Source organism: Hyaena hyaena, unplaced genomic scaffold (assembly GCF_003009895.1).
Source record: "Hyaena hyaena isolate Hyena2069 unplaced genomic scaffold, ASM300989v1 scaffold_176, whole genome shotgun sequence".
In the NCBI taxonomy this organism is placed as follows: Eukaryota; Metazoa; Chordata; class Mammalia; order Carnivora; family Hyaenidae; genus Hyaena; species Hyaena hyaena.
The window spans coordinates 2,003,765-2,017,491 of NW_024080809.1; the positions used below are offsets into that span (position 1 = coordinate 2,003,765).

Below are 13,727 nucleotides of genomic sequence, written 5' to 3' on the forward strand. Positions count from 1 at the left end.
CCAGGATCACTCTACTTCCAGATAGCTGGGGAAAACTGTAATTCCTGCAACAGGTTTACAGGCACATAAGAAATAAAAGTTAGCTATTCTGCCATTATTTTGTTAGCGGTAGCAATATTACTGTTCATGTGCCAGCTTCTCGAGGACAGGGATCATTTCTCCTACTCAACAATTCTGAGGCAGAAGGGACCTCACAGAACTATTAGTCCAAAGCTCCCCTAACTCAGCCCACAAGTAACCCCTGGGAAGCTGTCACAACTTCAGATGCTTGGGTGCCACAGCTAACTAAGGAGACCTGGACATTTGTATTAACAAGCCCCCAGGTGCCAAATTTGGGAACTGCGCATCTAGCCCGGTACCTCATCCAGATACAGGAAAATGGAGGCTCAGAAGTCTTACCATCCATAGTCCCAGGTGTCTAGAGGCAGAGCAAGGATCAGAAACTAGGTCTCCGGATTCTGGTCTAGTCCTTTTCCAAACCAGACCGTGTGACTGCCAGCTCTTCAATCCCTAGCCTCCTGCACAAACCCCCTTGCCAGCAAGCATGGTGAACAGTCCAACAGCTTTAAGCATCCCCCATGCAGAGAAATTCAGCGTGTGACAAGGACACTCAATCCACAGCTCATCTCATTCTCCAGCATTTTAATTCAACCAAAATATTGAACAAGAGAAACCCTTAGCCTGGCATATGAGGTCCTCAGTAACCTACTCCCTGCTGACCTCTCTAGTCTCATTTCCCTCCAGAACTTCACTTATACCCTAACTTCCAATCAGTGTGGACACTTGCCGGGGGGGGGGGGGGGGGGGGGGGGGGGGGGGGGGAGGGTGTCTTCCCTCCACATATGGCCTACAGAAGTCCAACATGTAGATGGGGAAGGACAAATGAAAGCATGGAGGTGTGTTCAACCCCTGGACCCACACTGCAGAGTTCTAGAACTCAGGAGAGCCTCTACTTCACCAGCACAAGCGAATTAAGCATCATACCTCTGGCGCCCTTAGAGCCAACCTGAAGTCTTGGAATGGGAGTTTCTAGTATCAGAAACACATTGTGCAAAACCATTCAAGCCACCAGTCACCACAGGGTCTTCCATCTCCCCTACAAGCACTCCGCCCCACCCTCCCCACCGATACCGCAACGGAGTGAGTGGGCCCACTTCACCCCACAGCTGCTGCTTGTTCCCACCCTGCAAAAAGTTCTTTGAGCTTTCATGGCCTTAGATCAGAAAACCCTACTCCTGTACATCCAGATCAGATTGTCCCAGTTGGTGGATTTCCCTCAGAAGCCTTCCAGGACCCAGTCACCTTGCACGGATTCTCTCACCTCTGGATACCTATCATGTAATTTGACACAATTAAGCACCGTCTGCTGCTTCGCGGTGAGAAACCAGGCAGGAGACTATGGAGAGTTGCTCAACCCCCTGAGCCTTGAGGGAAAGCAGTTTCTCCACTCACTTCCCCAGGTTCCCAGCAGAGACGAGTGCACACAGCAGCTCAGTAAACACGGAAGTCAGACGGCCACCTACTACCTCAATAATCCCACGGCAATGGCATCCTGTTGAGCACAGTGGGCAAACAAATCAGTAATCTTGGGACACCAGGGTGCGTCAGTTGGTTGAGCCATCTGACCCTTGATACCGGCCCAGGTCATGAACTCAGTTTCGGAGTTCGAACCCCACATCAGGCTCTGCAGACATTGGGGCCTGCTTGGGATTCTCTCTCCTCTGCCCCTCCCTCAGTCTCCCTCTCAAAATAAACCTTAAAAAAATACATCATGAGGGGCGCCTGGGTGGCTTAGTCGGTTAAGCATCCGACTTCTGCTTAGGTCATGATCTCGCGGTTCGTGGGTTCGAGCCCCGCGTCGGGCTCTGTGCCGACTGCCAGCTCAGAGCCTGGAGCCTGTTTCAGAGTCTGTGACTCCGTCTCTCTGACCCTCCCCTGCTCACGCTGTCTCTCTCTCCTAGAAATAAATAAAAACATTAAAAAAAAAATACATCATGAGTCTTGTTCACCTTTACATGCCCTGCAAACAGCTGCTCAACTAACATGTGACCAAAGGCACAAACGATGAAGACTCGAGTCAGACAGCTGTGTTCTACTCCAAGCCCCACTACTTGCACAAGTTGCTTAACTGCTCTCAACTCTCCAACATGGGTCCAATGACACCTGCCTATGATTACCATGCGGATTAAAGGAGGTTAAGTGCTTCTATGGAATCTAGAACAGCACTTGCCTTGGCTCCAAGAGTATGACCTATTAAGATGCACTTCCTTAAGGAGAACCCAAAATAACCTGCCAGGGAACGAAGGAAGGGCTAAGCACTGTTAAGAGCTTCTTGATTCCCTGGGTACATACAACTACAAAGGAGGCAAGCTGTCAAGAAGCACCCCAGTATTCACTGAAGACTGGAAAACCACCCCTTTCAGAATCACGTCTAGCTTCTTCAAAGATCCCTGCTACATCTCACCAAGCCAAAGGCTCCCACTAGGCTGAACTGAGGAAAGGGAGGTGCTCTCCCTCACTTTGGACTCCCCTTCGTAAAGTCGACTTTGCTTTTTACAAGGGCTCCTTCAAAGCCTGTTGACAGCACAGCATGTTCTGGTTACTGTCAGGCCGGACAAGGCTGGATCTCTGAGAATCCTGAAGTTCAACAGCACAGACTGTCCACAATTTAAACTGAGTTCCTCTAAGTCCTTCCTAAACACACACTGCTCAGCAATGCAGTTCCCAAACTCTTCTTACAGATGCTACACCGTTTGAGCCTCAAACAGCCTTGTAAGTCTGGCCAGCAAACCAGGTACAAGGTACCGCAATTTAGAAAGAAGTTAACCCTATCTTTTGATCAAGTGACTTGCCCAGACATCCAGTTGGACTACACGGAAAAAAAACACAAAAGGACACATGATCAGAGCACAGGTAGGAAGAGGGTGCAAGCTAGATGCGGGAGCAGAGGTGGCTGTGGAGGCCATGGAGGACCGGACAACACCTATCCTGGGGCAGGCGGCCAGGCATCTAGCCTTGCCAACTGTCACCATGGAGGAAGGGGAGCCTGCTCTTGGGTCCTGGGATTTCAAGAGGCTGGAAATCTAGATCATTAATATATCATTTGTTCAGTTTCAAAATGCACCTGTGCAATAAAGCTCACAGACGAGACCACCAGCTGGGGACTCTGCAGTAGCCCTGGCCAGCAGGTCCCAAAACAGCGAGCTCAGCCTGAAGTCATCACAACTCCCGCAATATTGCCGGCTGAATGACTGTGAACTCCGCCCGCCCTGAGCACACCCCAACAGAAGCTTCCACACCTCGTGACTGCTACCAACCTTTACCTCCACTCAGGCTCCCTGCAGCTGCACCTGCTAGCTCACATCAGTCCCTGGGCCTCTGCTCTGAAAGCCACTGCCAACCATTCAGGTTGCTTCCACCAGTCCTGCTCCTCAACCTCCCATCCACTAACAGCTGGTTCACACAATCCCCTCCTCCAGCTCTCCCTTCCCTTCAGCACCTCACTCCTGCGCGCTTCTCCCCAGTCCTCTGCTTCCTCAGCCTGCCACAGGAAGCCTACCCCATCTCCTTCTGCAAGGCTGGCCACCAGGTACCAGTGACTTCTGCACTAATTTAAAAATCCCCCACTCAAGGTGCCTGGGTGCCTCTGTTGGCTAAGCACCTAACTCTCAATTTTGGCCCAGATCATGATCCCAGGGCTGTGGGACCAAGCCCCACCTTGGGCTCCATGCTGGGCATGTTGCCTGCTTAAGATCCTCTCTCTCTGCCCCGCTCCCCTGCTCACACTCTCCGAAAAAAGTAAAAATTAAACACGTCCCCCCCACCCCTAATCATGTCAGCCATTTTGGTAAAAAGGGACTTGCAGGCCTGACCCCCCCACACCCCTACTGCATCCTGGCCCTAGCAAGGTAACCCACAGGGCCACGGGCTCCACAAGCCCAAGAGTGCAGCCTGAGCATAGCTCCAGGTGGAGCAACTACACCCAGCCCACCAGCAGCAGGCCTTGGCCGCTGGTCCAGTCCGCACATCCCTGTCCTCAGGTCTCCAACTTCTTCAGCGAAGGTCTCTCCCCATGCTCTCTAAAACATGTAACCACTCCTTCCCGCAACCATCTTATGCCTTCTCGACCACGACTCCTGCCTTTTCCTGAATCCCCGTCTACCCAACCAACTAGGTCCTTCACTCCACTACCACTTCCTGAGGTTTCTCTGGTGCTTTTTCATCCACAGAGCGATTCCTATAGTATTTATAAGCCTGACTCCAAGAGGGACCCATGTAAGATGCAAACTAACCCTACACCAACTTCAGGGGAAAATGGCATCCAAAACCCTTAAGCCATTAACGCCTCTTCACCCTCTCCCCAAATACCCAACTCCTACACCTCCTACCCTCTCATCAAAAGGCACCCACCAACTTAGGGCACCTGGGTGGCTCAATCAGTTAAGCATCCAACTCTTGATTTCAGCTCAGGTCATGATCTCAACATTTGTGGGTTCGAGCCCTACATTGGGCTTATACTGACAATACAGAGCTTGCTTGGGATTCTCTCTCTCCCTCTCTGCTCCTCCCTCACTTATGCTCTTGAGCTAAGTAAATAAACTTCAAAATTATTCTCAAAAAAAAGGTACTCCAACAACCACAGTAACCTTAAAACAACCACTTCTAAAATCCCCACAACTGACCAATACCCGTAGCTCAAGTCCTCAACCCTGATGCCTGAAAAAGCCAAACTCAGAATCAGCATCCAGAAAAGTAACCCCACATAACCCTTCATTTCACCAAAAGCACACACTATCTGATTTAGCAAGCAATTACACACTGCATCCAAATATTCATTACATTAGAGCTCCTCTCAGAGTCCCCACTCATAATACACCACTCACACATCCAAAAAGCACACAGTGCACTAACAAATGATTTTGGCAGATCCTACTGACTTCATGATAAATGATGAAAACGTGACCTAGTAATTTCTGTTGAGGCCAGCAAATAATTTTCCTATAAGAATGAAGTGAGACTCTAGGAAGACCAAAGAGGAATTCAGATGGAGTCTTTTACAGAGAGTGACCAACAAGACTGACATTAAGTATTCACATAACGCAGACTGGCCCTACCTCTATGCTCCCACTTTGCTAAGAATGTACACCTACCATCTTTGTGCCACTGAAAGGAACGAGAGTCATGCCAAGTTTTCACTGAAGGCTTATGGGAACATGTGACTCTGGGCAGCAACCTCAACTTCCTCTAAGAGCAAATTATCACAGCACTCCCAGTAAATATCAAATGTTTCAAACAACCAGACACATAAAAGTTCTCAGTTAGTTTATTAATCCTCTCATGGAAAATCTGCAAAAGCACCAGATAGTCACTGCAGAATCTTTACTCCTTCTGTGAAACAAAGAAAAAGAAAAATTTAATTAGTTAACTGCCTTTAAAAACCTGAAAATTAAAGTTCAAGATCTTCAACAAACTCCAAACTTAATGATGCTCATGCAGAAAAAATATTAGTAACCTACAATATTAAGTTTGTGATAACACAAGAGAAACACCAAGAAAACTTGCAAGCATTCAAATTAGAAATGAAATAAAAAAGAAGTTAAATATTACTAGGTTTTAAAAACAAAACCACATCATTACCAGTATTTAAAAGGCTATAATTCTTGAGAGAATATGTAAATGGACTTTTAAAATCATTTCACATGCTCTATACTTTTAAATTACCATTATTGGTATACTCTAATGATCTACATGAAAAGCTTAAATTATACCTGTTGTCCAATCTCCAGCTCACTGAATCAGTGGCAGGGAAGGGAGAAAGGAGGGAAGAAGGAAAAGAAACATTTCATTAATAGTCCCTTTTCAAACTCCAAAATAATCTGCATTGACATGCATGCAATCAGATACCTCAAATATGACTGTTTTCTTTATAACTGTATACAGAACACTCGTCAGACACACTCACTGATTTTATTCCTCCCAATTTTGAGACTACCTCGCATGATTACTACAGCTCTTATGTAAACAAAGCAGCACGATGACTTCACAATGAAGAGATCATGCCAACGGCAGTGCCAATCCAGACTGCCACTGCCTAATTATACATGAGGTACACACACCTGACCCTTAGCCTTCCTGCTCTGCTCAGCAACATCATGCTGACCACACAAGCCCCCATCAACCGACCTGGGAATCATCCCACACTAGAGTCTAATTTAGCCTCAAAGAGAGAACTCTAAATAATCAAGCAAATCTTAAAATCTGTCTCAGTTCAGTACTTTAAAAGCCAATGTTCACAACCACCAAAAGCAGTGCAAATTAGTTTTTAAATAGGCAAAACTCAGTTGATGAAAATGCTTCAAATGCTCTTCAAAAGTGAGACCATTCATTTAAAACATCTCTGTCATACCCAAAAGGTTAAGAACAAATACCAATTTCAACATCCAAACAAAAACAATTAAAAGTAGCATTAGTACGCCTGGCTATTTTGAGCCAGATACACATGCGTGTTTACGCGTTCATCTCCCAGCCAGTTTTTTCAGAGCTCTGCTTGTGAAAGGCACCAGTCAGTGCAACCTGAAGCAGGAATGGTGATGGCTCAGGTCCACACAGGTAGCCCCTCCACCCACGTCACCGCCAAGCACTAACACACAGGTCTCAAAGAGTGAATGAAGACAAGAACGGGTTAAACATCCTTTGGTCTAGATCAGTCAGTCCACTGACTGGATCTTTCTGCAACTGGAACTTCTGTTGACAGGTATAAGCCTCACAAACAGGAAGCAGTTCTAAGCAGCAAGTAGTTCCTCTGGCAGTTCATCCGTTACTAGAACTCCTCGGCTGGGAAGACAACGAGTTAGGTGGGCAGGCACAACACATTTACTGCCTGGGAGGGGGTCATCACTAGAGGAAGCACAAAGGGACAGTGACCACCAGTGTTCTTCAAAACCCTACTACCACCCCCCAACCCACTCTTAGCCCACTTCACATGCTGCTGATTGGGGCTGCTCAAATGTATAGAAACGTGTTTAACAGGGAGGGAGCAGTGAACCATTCTGACCAGAAAGTTATGGAAAAGCATATTTGTCAAAAACTTTGGTGTGAATATACAACTACCTCGGAACTGTTTCAATTAAAAGAAAAACGGACAGCATATGGAAAATCAGAGGTCAATAAAAAGCAACGTAAGGGTGCCTGGGTAGCTCACTCAGTTGAGCCTCCAACTCTTGATTTTGGCTTAGGTCATGTTCCCACCATCATGAGATGGAGCTCCGCACAGACAGCATGGAGCCTGCCTAGGATTCTCCTCCTCTCTAGCTCTCCACCCTTCCCTCTGATTGCACTCTCAAAATAAATAAACTTTAAAAATTAAAAAAAAAAAGGGGGGGTGGGCAATGGAATGAGTGGTAAAAGGCAGCTCTGACTGAATGCTTCCTGGACAGATGCTTTGCCAGATTTTCTAGACCAGTTTACTACCAGAGCTGCCAATGAAATCAACCAGTCCCCGGGTCCCTAAAGGAAAGACTACTGACCAAAAATGAGAGAACCCTTCCCAAGCCCTGTGACAACCGAAATTTGTCTCAAGGGGCACAGCATTTCATAGTGCAAGTTAAAAGGTATCTACTTAGTAGAGTACCCACCTTCCTCCACCAGGTCACTTCGCAACATAACATGCATTTTTGAGTTTCCAAAATAAACAAGATTAAAAGTTTTTTTCCTTTGCTCATTATCTACCATTTTAAAACATAGCATTTCAATTTGAGACCATACTACAGAAAACTCTTGTCTAAAAGCCAACATGCAAAGCATCAAAGCAAACTCCGTGAAGGTGATGCATCCCCACACCGTGCTCATAATCTCAGTACCTGCTAGACACTTCATTTCTGATGAACAAGAAATCCAAGAAAGTAGAGGGAAAAGGCAAAAAAAAAAAAAAAGTTCACAGAACACTTGATTATTTGTTAATTTAACAACCCAGCACCTTAACTCCATTCAACTATTATTTACAGTTAGCTAGCAAAGCTGGTAAAAAGCTGCTTTTAAAATCACTGAAGTCTTGGCTAACTGGAGAGGAAAGCAATTGAGATCTCAGCTGCCTCTCCAGCATGCCAGGAGAACATGGGCCACATTGATTCAATAGCTTCTTAAACCAGTTATTCATTTTAAACAAATAAATTTAATCTCCAGGAACTAGACATACTTCTCCATTAGCAGTCTAAACCAATTAGCAGTGAAATGGGAAACTTCCTGATAGGGCTTGCAAGATGCCCACCAAGATCACTGAACCGATGTGGCCCCTGTGTGGTGCTAATCCGTGAGCTGACAAAGGGTGGGCAAAGCTACTCTAGTGAGGTGTTAAGATACTACATCGTGTAGCGTCTCAAAACACGTTACCTTCTGTAATCCAGAAGAAGTGGGAAAAGAAAAAACATTAAAAAAGGTTATTAAGGAAACAAATCCTTCTTTTCTAGAAACTAAAGACCTGCAACTGACTTTTCTGTATTCTCCTTGATGAACAATACCTTTTTGCCAGCACCAACATTGGCTTTTGCAGTTCCCCTGACTTTCTTCATTCTGTTCTTGCGTTCCTTTCGCTGTTTTCTGGATGTCTTTTTCTTCTCATACAGGCCATGCTGAGGAAGAAAGGAGTACCTTGTAAGTGACTTGCAACATCAATTCAGCATTAACTAATCTGACAGGGAGCGTCACCAAGCCAGACAGCTCAAAAAACGTAGCTTCCCAAATCAATACTTTCTCAAGTACATTTAACAAAACGCATTTGTGCTAGTAACTGGTAATCAAATTAAGGGACATTTACAAATCAGTGGCACAGGAATCAGATGTGCTCTAAAAGCTACAATCTGCTCATCTTCACTCTGCCATTCCTGCTGCCTAAAGACTGCTTCGGATCAATCTGCATATGATCTCAGCTTCAACATCACCCGCTTAGCAAGGCCTCCCAAACCACCCGACTCAAGAGCGCAGCATCCATCTACCACATCATCAAGACTTCTTTTATTCATGTTCTACCGAGAAGACTTATCTGATGGCAGGGGAGTGAAACACAAGTACTTCTTTAAGGTAACCGTCCGCATACTAATTTATGATCTAGAATCTAAGGGAGTTTGTCCAGCTCACTGTGTAGTTCACTGTAGTGCTTGGCACCCACAAAATGATCAAAAGCCTTTCATGCTTCCTGACTACCTATGAGAACAAAGTCCAAACTCAGACACTAATATTAAGGATCTCAATTTGGTGCCAACCTTTAAAATTCATCCCCCTATTTCAGCTATCTCCATAACTACTACTTGCCCTTCCAAACCCAGCTCAAATGCCACCTCTTCAAAAGCTGCAGACTCCAGACTCCATCACTGAAACCCTGTACTCTATCTGTCCATCTGGCAAAGAACCTTCTCTCTTAACCCCGGCCGGTAGTTCTTTAGATCTGTAGGTTGTCGTTCCCCAGACCGCTTGCTCTTGCTCATTCCAGTGCACCCACTGCACAATGCTTGTTGAAACTCAGTCTTCAGTAGCTGTTGAACAAATGAGAACACCTACTCTTGCAAGTCTATGTTTGGGTTCATTTTTCTTTGCATAATCCAAGGAATCATAAATCATGCCAAAGCCAGTTGTCTTGCCACCTCCAAAATGGGTTCTGAATCCAAACACAAAGATGACATCTGGTGTGGTCTTGTACATTTTGGCTAGTTTTTCCCGAATCTCTGTCTTAGGTACTGTTGCCTTTCCGGGGTGAAGAACATCAATGACCTTAAACAAAGTAAAAAATTTTATCATTATCATGAAATGCATCTTTTTAAGCAAAACAACCCAATTTTGATGTGTCCTTCCTTACCATCTGTTTCCGCTGAAGTAGTCGGTTGGTCATGAACTTCCTGGTCCGGATAGTTACTGTGTCGTTCTGAAAACATTACACACTAGTTAATGATACCACTCAACCTTTACTTGACCCTGCTGTGATCTTCCAAGCTCTGGAACTGCCAATGAGTAGCCACTAGACACATATGAATACTTTCTAAATACTAAATGTCATTTAAGATGCAATGCCACAGCTACAGAAGCCACATTTCAAATGTTCAAGAACCGTATGAGCTAATGGTGGGAATGCTTCAATGAAAAGGAAAACAGGAGTCCCCAGTGCCCAACTCCTAGGACACAAGTAACACACGCAAACTCAGTACACCAAGAAAACCCACTCAACAGCTTTCTGGAATCTTATTCTCTTTGCTATGGGAGTTGCCCTGGAGCAGGGTTTCTCTATATCAACACCTCATTTTGGTCCCACTAACTCTATGAAGTTGGTCCTGTGCATTTTAAGAGGTTTAGGAGCACCTGAGATCTCTAACCACTAGATGCCAGTAGCACCTCCAACTCCACAGTTGTGATTAAAAACGTCTCCAGATTTTGCAGACTATACCCTCATAAGCCAAAAAAAGAAAAAAATCACCTTCACCCAAGAACTCATTCTCTTCAACTTGAACACATGTTATAGCCTCAACTACGTTCCTAACATCCTGCACAAATCTGACAAAAACACCGCACTCTCTGCATGTAAATATAAACTACCCACCTTGAATGGCTAGCTTTACACCCCACAAGAAAACCTACTCCCTTTTAATGACCCAACAGCCTCTGCACAACTGACCACCAAAGGATGTAGGCATGTAGGCATTCGGCATGCTTTCACGATCTAAAAAAATTTTTACCAAGAAAGGAGGAGAGAGGCTACATTGGTTGTTACAGTTCAATTTCAGCTTGAAAGATCAGGGCGGGGGGGGGGGGGAGGAAGGAGGCTTGAACGCAGGAGAGAGGTGGAAAGGAATCGACTTAGTAATGGGTGCTTAACCTTTAATGACAGAGCCACTAATCATGATTTAAGCCAGGCTTTTTGCAGGCTTCCACTTCCAGGGCCTCGGTTTCCCCAATGTGCAAGAAGTTCCACCTGGCTGGCGCTATTTTAGCTTACACGTGGGATCAGCTTCACTCGCTACGACTCGCAGCGGGACCGCCGGCACCGGCTTCACCTCTTGGGCTGCCATCAGTTTTGCAAACCGCCTATTCCAAACTGAGACCGTCCAGATGGGTCTCACCCCACCCTGCCCAATCCACTAGGCTCCACGAAGCCGACAAACGCAACAGGCGCTCGCGCAGTCCCCAGGCCCTGGACTCCGAAACCCGGGTGGCGCAGCCCAGGCTGCCCGCCGATGACTCCAAGACTCTAGACAACCGGCCGCCGTCAGACACAGCCAAGGAAGAGCGACGGAACTTCAAGTGGCCATAGGACAAACGGCAGGACCCAGGGACGAAGGATGTCTCAGATACGCGACGGATGACTGCACGGGTCTAGAGAAACTCACCATGATGGCGGCAGAGCCTCAAGCAGCCAGGGAGGAAAAGAGAACCACTATCCGCCGGCCAATCATATCAATGCGCTCGGAAGGACCCCAGGAGGCGCCGGCGTGTGGGCGTGGCCTGGACCGCGAGGGCGGCCGCGCCAATGCCGGATTGAAAGTGCCTAAGGCGCGCTCGCAAGGATCTTCGGCCACACTCCCGAGATTTTGGACTGGCCAATCCAGAGGCAGAACACCCTGAGCCGCCTAGATTTACGCAAGCATGGATTTCCTTTCAGTTCAATTCATTGTCTCGAATTGAGCTTCCTTAAAGTTCCTGTAAACCAAACTATAGTTTAAATTACCTCAGTGCGAGTTAGAGGTTAGTAAAGCTGAAAGACATCATAGGAGAGAGCTGTCAACCAGCCTCCTCATTTGATAGCGAGGGAAACTGCAGAAACCCTGACTCAAAACCTTTGTTATTTCAAATACACAAAACTCTTTCCGTTTATTGCTAAATATTGTTTTTCTGAGATTTTCTGGTGATTCTCTACATTAAAAACAAAAAACTCATTAATTTATCTTTTTCCAAAAATCTTAGTCCTTACCAAAAAGAGAGAGGGAGCTGTTTGATCTATAAATTTGTTTAGTTGTTTAAAGTAAAAATAAAGAATATATGTACATGTTCAAAGAGACATTAGGAAAGAACTTTCCAAAGGTTAGAATGAACGAGGAAACCAAGGTGCAGGCTTTGGAGGACAACTTGCCTATATTTTTCAGAATAATAATAGTTAATATTGAGTGATTGTTACGTGCCTGTTATATTCTAATTACTTTCACATTCATTTTGCCATATGACCAAATAAGAAGTAGGGTACCTATTGCTGACCCCTATTATAAGATGGAGACACTAAGACACAATGAGGCTAAATAACTGTCCCAAGGTCACACAACTTTTAGATGGAGGTACTATGGTTCCAGAACGTTTGTTCTTAACCTGTATATGACAAAAATCACTCATCAAATCTTGTTAGTATAGTATTGTCTACAATGAGTAAGGTAAAATCTGATTTGCTTTGCTTTTCATCTGTTGCATTGGTGTTTTGCTAGTAAGAATCCATGGAGTCTGAAGAGCATCCCTTCTTAAAATTCGAAGACGTTGAACTACTTCATTGGGTTTTGTTTAGAGCTTCTCACAAATAGTAAAGACATTTTTGGCTCTGTAGCACTGAATCCTATGGTGGTATGGTTTCCTTGGTAGTCTCATGTGCTTAGGTGTCACACTGGGATCACCTCCCACAGGTTGTCATAGACTGTGGGTAAGCAATTTATTTCCTCTATATATTAATCTTCACTTCGTAGTGTCCCCGCATCTTATATCCCTAGCTTACCATGACTACCTCTTCTTAGATTTACAGCTTCTGTTTTTGTAATCAATACTCTAAGTTTAATTCATTTCCTTTCCAAAGTAACTTTGTAAACTGGAGGTGCATGCATGGCCTCTTTATTTGTTGTCTGGCCTCTTTATTTCTTTTGGTGGCTGTCCAGTTGGTACCTCTATTCCCTGGGCAAGTTAATTCTAGCTTCCACCTTCACTTTAAAAATTAGAGGATCTTAAGTAAGATGTTGTTGATGATGATGATGACGACGACTTTCCTTTTTATGCTGTTTTTGTCTCTCTGACTGCCTAAAAGTCCTGTGGCAAAGCATTGCAATTTCTCTGCAGGTGTCCGAAGACTTGGAGAAATGGGCCGGAAATGGTCTTTTGGAAAAAACAGCATAGGCCCTGCTGCAGTTTCAAAGAGGTGCCGCAAGATGGCAGTGTAGGGGAAAAGCGGCGTGTCCTAAGCCACTCTTGACTGACAGACACGCCGGCGAGTAGCGGAAGAGGAAGCGACCACGTGGGGCGCTCTACGGTGGCCGAGAGGATGCCGCGGATGTGTTACTAAGAAGGAGGCCGGGAGGCAAGAAGCACGGCCGGGAGGTGGAGGGAGCTACGTGTCTCTAGTCTAGGTCTCCGAGTCTCGGGGAAGGTGCCCCGGCAGCCGTCACCATGGTGAAGGAACAGTTCCGAGAGACGGATGTGGCCAAGAAAATGTAAGGATGGGCAAGAAGGGCCAAAGGACGGAGAAATGCGGGGCAGAGGGGTGCGAGGTCAGGGGTCCTGGGTTTCTGAAGAGTCGGAGATGAGGGTCCTTTGGGAGGGGAGGGCCAGGCGTCAGCGGGATGAGTGGGCAAAGCTCAGAAGTATCAAGGTAGGTCCAAGAAATTGGTCAGGCAGAGGGCATTCAAGCACCTGGGGGGAGGGGGGACTGCAGGCCAGGGGTGGCCCCTGGGCTTTGAGCAGAGAAGGTGGGGATGGGACGTGAGCCTTGGGCCTAAGCA

At 46.0% G+C, this 13,727-nt stretch overlaps 2 protein-coding genes across 7 annotated transcripts in view; one reads left to right on the plus strand and one right to left on the minus strand.

Moving 5' to 3' along the window:
• Positions 1-5,307: 5,307 nt before the first annotated feature.
• RPS24 (ribosomal protein S24) lies at positions 5,308-11,474 on the minus strand. Of its 5 annotated transcripts, XM_039240537.1 has the most exons (8): positions 11,370-11,474; positions 9,848-9,913; positions 9,553-9,762; positions 8,517-8,627; positions 8,389-8,391; positions 7,860-7,877; positions 5,769-5,790; positions 5,308-5,388 (listed from the first exon to the last, which is right to left on the minus strand). In XM_039240537.1, exons 1-6 carry the CDS (start codon positions 11,370-11,372, stop codon positions 7,872-7,874), a joined length of 399 nt encoding a protein of 132 aa, XP_039096468.1. In that variant the 5' UTR covers positions 11,373-11,474; the 3' UTR covers positions 5,308-5,388; positions 5,769-5,790; positions 7,860-7,871. The 5 variants fall into 5 exon arrangements, with proteins under 5 accessions (XP_039096468.1, XP_039096471.1, XP_039096470.1 ...); XM_039240540.1 differs by lacking the exon at positions 8,389-8,391; XM_039240539.1 differs by lacking the exon at positions 7,860-7,877 and having other exon boundaries at positions 11,370-11,473.
• Positions 11,475-13,280: 1,806 nt separating this feature from the next.
• POLR3A (RNA polymerase III subunit A) overlaps positions 13,281-13,727 on the plus strand; it is a 48,208-nt gene continuing 47,761 nt past the window's right edge. For both annotated transcript variants that reach the window (XM_039240522.1, XM_039240523.1), the window contains exon 1: positions 13,281-13,439. In XM_039240522.1, coding sequence (XP_039096453.1) covers positions 13,396-13,439 — 44 coding nt within the window. In that variant the 5' untranslated portion in view covers positions 13,281-13,395. The remainder of the gene's footprint in view (positions 13,440-13,727) is intronic.

Bases quoted from the DNA above. Each gene is read 5' to 3' on its own strand.
- RPS24 (XM_039240538.1), bottom strand. The intron at 9,763-9,847 runs GTAAGGAAGGAC...ACTTTGTTTAAG, and splicing joins TACTTCAGCGGAAACAGATG to GTCATTGATGTTCTTCACCC. The intron at 8,628-9,552 runs GTAGGTGTTCTC...TTTCTTCCTCAG, and splicing joins CCAAACATAGACTTGCAAGA to CATGGCCTGTATGAGAAGAA.